At 46.7% G+C, this 4,527-nt stretch overlaps 1 protein-coding gene across 1 annotated transcript in view; it reads right to left on the bottom strand.

The window, feature by feature from the left end:
• Positions 1 to 396: 396 nt before the first annotated feature.
• The window catches only part of LOC143294650 (uncharacterized), a 55,377-nt gene continuing 51,246 nt past the window's right edge, over positions 397 to 4,527 (bottom strand). Inside the window, exons 2-4 of the mRNA XM_076606028.1 lie at positions 3,175 to 3,304; positions 2,461 to 2,609; positions 397 to 656 (exon numbers count right to left, since the gene is read on the bottom strand). Of these exons, the coding sequence (XP_076462143.1) occupies positions 397 to 656; positions 2,461 to 2,609; positions 3,175 to 3,296 (531 nt within the window). The 5' untranslated portion in view covers positions 3,297 to 3,304. The remainder of the gene's footprint in view (positions 657 to 2,460; positions 2,610 to 3,174; positions 3,305 to 4,527) is intronic.

Genomic DNA, 4,527 nt, shown 5'->3' with positions numbered 1-4,527 from the left:
CCGTGATCCTTCACGCGAAGGCTGCACTCCATCGCACAAGTCTTGTTGTCAAAGTCTGCGTTTTGTTGTTGTTGTTGTTGTTATTTAAGTTCTCCCCCGTTTATCACAATCACAGCACTGACCAGTCTTGTGGGTATCCACACATATAATAATATAAATCCAAGACTGATGTAATGAAAATGAATGATAAGAATCCTCTCTCTCTCCCACCCCGGCCATACACACAATACACACTTTGCGCGCGCGCGCGTACACACACACACACACACACACACACACACACACAAAGGGAAAAAAAATCCCATATACACCAAAACCCCTCAAACCCCCTCCCCTCACACACACACACACACACACACACACACATACACACACTGACAGCGCAACCTCCCTTCGTCAGGAAGACCCCAGCCTCCAGAACATCCACGCCCACACTATCCTGCCCACAACGCCACACAACACCACAAGAGAAGCGTCCGCCACAGGTCTAGCAGTGAACGAATTCTGGCCATCGCCGTAGTCTTCGTAATAGTCGGCGTAGTAGGGGTCTTCAGCATCGTACTTGCTGGTGGTGGTTTCCAGGCCGGCGAAGACCACCATCTGATCCTCGTACTCCCAGATGTTGCTGGGCTCCTCTTCCGTCAGGGGCTTGTCGTCTGCAACAGTGATTTCACAGGTGTGTTTCAGTTTCAGTATCAAAGATGGAATGATTTCACAGGTGTGTTTCAGTTTCAGTATCAAAGATGGAATGATTTCACAGGTGTGTTTCAGTTTCAGTATCAAAGATGGAATGATTTCACACTGAGGTGTGTTTCAGTTTCAGTATCAAAGATGGAATGATTTCACACTGAGGTGGGTTTCAGTTTCAGTATCAAAGATGGAATGATTTCACAGGTGTGTTTCAGTTTCAGCATCAAAGATGGAATGATTCACAGGTGTGTTTCAGTTTCAGTTTCAAGAATGTGTTAAAGAGTGCGGACTGATCCATATATCCTAAAAGCTGCACCATTGTCTGATGTAAGAAAGAAAGAAAAAAAAAGGAAGATGTGTATCTTCGTATAAAACCAATGATCAAGCCTATATGATGAAAGCAGAGTGAGCATTGTTGGTGGGGTGGCTGCAAGTGGAGTGATGGCCTAGAGGTAACGCGTCCGCCTAGGAAGCGAGAGAATCTGAGCGCGCTGGTTCGAATCACGGCTCAGCCGCCCGGATATTTTCTCCCCCTCCACTAGACCTTGAGTGGTGGTCTGGACGCTAGTCATTCGGATGAGACGATAAACCGAGGTCCCGTGTGCTAGCATGCACTTAGCGCACGTAAAAGAACCCACGGCAACAAAACGGTTGTTCCTGGCAAAATTCAATAGAAAAATCCACTTCGGTAGGAAAAACAAATAAAACTGCACGCAGGAAAAAATACAAAAAAAAAAAAAAAAAATGGGTGGCGCTGTAGTATAGCGACGCGCTCTCCCTGGGGAGAGCAGCCCGAATTTCACACAGAGAAATCTGTTGTGATAAAAAGAGAAATACAAATACAAATACAAATACACACACACACACACACACACACACACACACAGGAACATTCCCCCCAAACACACACACACGCAACCAACACACACACACACACAACCCAACACACGCGCACACTCACTCACATACGCACACACACACACGCACGCACGCACGCACACACACAATCACGTCTACACGCATAAACCTTTATAAGCACATGCACACATCTACACACATACACATAAGCACAAACACATACACACGCGCACACACACATAAAAATACGCATAAAACCCCCCCGGCACCCCCCCCCCCCTCCCACACACACCCCGCCTCTTCCTCCTCGCCCCACACACCCTAATGCACACGTGTGCCATTGCGTTCGTTTTGTTTCACGTGTGATACTTGGGGCCAATTATATCATGGGAAGTTTGCATCAATGAAGTGCTAATGATATCATATTTAAGATGATGATTATGATGATGGTGACGACAACGACGACGACGATGATGATGATTATGGTTGTGGTTGTAATGATGATGATGTATAACAGTCAGTCGTGTCCAACTATGACCATCAGAACAGCAGAGAAGGCAACTGCTGTCCCGACCATCTGGGCTGGAATTTGATCATAGTAGAGAGTGTCTTGCTCAACTGAGTTACATCCCCACTCTCTCGGCCCAGAGGGTCTAAGGACGGTCGGTGTTGGAATGGTTCCCAAAAGCCAACTAGCCTCCCAAGGCTGCAGGACTAAGAGCCAGTGCAGTCTTTGAGAGTCATAGTCTTTCACAAATATATCTAGCAGTAAATGAATCCCACCGCAATGGAGAAACCATTGATCATACAGCTCTCACTTTGCTATTGTAATGATGATGATGATGATGATGATCATTATTACCATACAGCCATCATTAACACTGTTATCATTATCATTGTAATGATAATTACCACAGCCGTCGAAGGCCCTGGGCAGACAGGTCATGTAGCCGTTGACACAGCGGCACAAGTTGCAGCCTGCCTTCACCCAGCTGCCGTGCTGCACGTGCCGGCATGGCTTCTCCGACACTCGGTGCTCGCAGTGCCGCCCGTAGTACTGGCTGTGTGGTCCACACACACACACATACGCACACACACACGCACACGCGCACACATACCCACACACACACATACGCACACACATACACACGTACACGCACACACACACATACACACGCGCACATACACACACACAGGAGCGCGCACCCACGCACACACACAAACACACAATAATGATAATTGTCATTATTGTACAATGCGATACAGAATACAATACAATACAATACACATACATACTTTATTGTGTATACTTAGGTACAGAGATTTGCTTTTTGGCTGCAGCACGTGTCAAACATAATAACAAGCAAAAGAAATGAAATAAAATAAAATAAAATAAAATGAAACAAAATGAGATTAAATAAAATAAAATGAAATAAATAAAATGAAACAAAACAAAAATAAAAAATAAAATGAAATACATATATTGCAGACTGTCAGTGTTATCTAACTGTGCATCACACACACACACACACACACACACACACACGCACACACACACACACAGAGACAGAGAGAGAGAGAGAGAGACAGACAGACAGACAGAGAGACAGAGACAGAGAGACCTACTCCGGGCAATGACAGAAGCTTCCCAGGACACACAGTCCTCCGTTGAGACAGCATGGCCGCTGTTTCCCACCGCTGCTGGGACCGCCGGCTTTGCTCTTCGTCTTGACGGAACTGCCTGCCATTGACAGCGCTGCAACAACAGGAACCAGCAACATTAAGCCTCATCCCAATGAAATGTGGTCAAACGTTTTCAGTTGAACACATACACACTTTTTTTTTTTTTTTTGCTGCCCCATCATCTGCACCGTTTCAGTGGCATTACTCCCACGCCGCTCATTTAGATTCCCCCATACACGGCCACAGCCGGGTTCGTCCGTCGCAGTTCCAGCGTCGGCAGTCCACAGGGAGCCATCGATGTTAGGTCGCCAGGAGGCCACACACCAGAGGAGACCCTGTACTGCTGCTGGGTCACTTCTACACACTTCTATTTGTCTAGAAAGCTGAAACCAGAGCCAACTACATTCTGCCTCATCCAAGTGAAATGTGGTCAAACGTTTTCAGTCCTGGAACATATACACACATCTATTTATCTTTAAAACGCACCAAGAATCGAGACCATTATGCCTCATCCAAATGAAATGTGATCGAATGGTGTCAGTCCTGGAACACTTACACACACCGCTGTTTATCTAGACAGCTGCATCAAGAACCATCAACATTGTACCTCATCATCAATATAACCAAAACAGTCTCAAAGTCTGTGGCCTTTCATGCCCTGCTCTCATGGTGACCTCAGTTTCGATACTCCTCCACTTCTGTGCTTGGGGTGTGTCCTGTCAATGTCTTCAGTGTCGGCAGATTCTTGGGGGGGGGGGGGGGGGGGGGGGGGGGGGGGGGGGGGGGGGAGGGGGGGGTGTTATTTGAGGGACGTGATGGCGGTCTCCACTCTGGGAGGTACGCTCACTCAGTCTGGCTCCGAGACTAAGCCATTATTGTCATTACCCGAACCCGGGTGTGGCCGTGTATGGGGGAATCTAAATGAGCGGCGTGGGGTAATGCCACTGAAATGGTGCGGTTGATGGGGCAGCAAAAAAACAAAATAAAATCTACCTCATCCAAATGAAATTTGGTCGAATGGTTTCAGTTCTGGAACGCGCACACTCCTCTATTTATCTATAAACCGCACGAAGAATCAAGAACATTCAGCCTCTTCCAAATGAAATGTGGTCAAATGGTTTCAGTACTGTAACGCATACACACCTCTCTCTAAAAAGCTGCAACAACCAGAACCAGCAACATTCTGCCTCATCCAAATGAAATGTGATCAAATGGTTTCAGTCCTGGAACACTTACACACCGCTGTTTATCTAGAAAGCGTTGTCATTCACTAACTGGTAGGTATACCGTCATGTT

Source organism: Babylonia areolata, chromosome 20 (genome assembly GCF_041734735.1).
Source record: "Babylonia areolata isolate BAREFJ2019XMU chromosome 20, ASM4173473v1, whole genome shotgun sequence".
Classification (NCBI taxonomy): Eukaryota; Metazoa; Mollusca; class Gastropoda; order Neogastropoda; family Buccinidae; genus Babylonia; species Babylonia areolata.
This window is presented reverse-complemented; position numbering and strand designations above follow the sequence as displayed.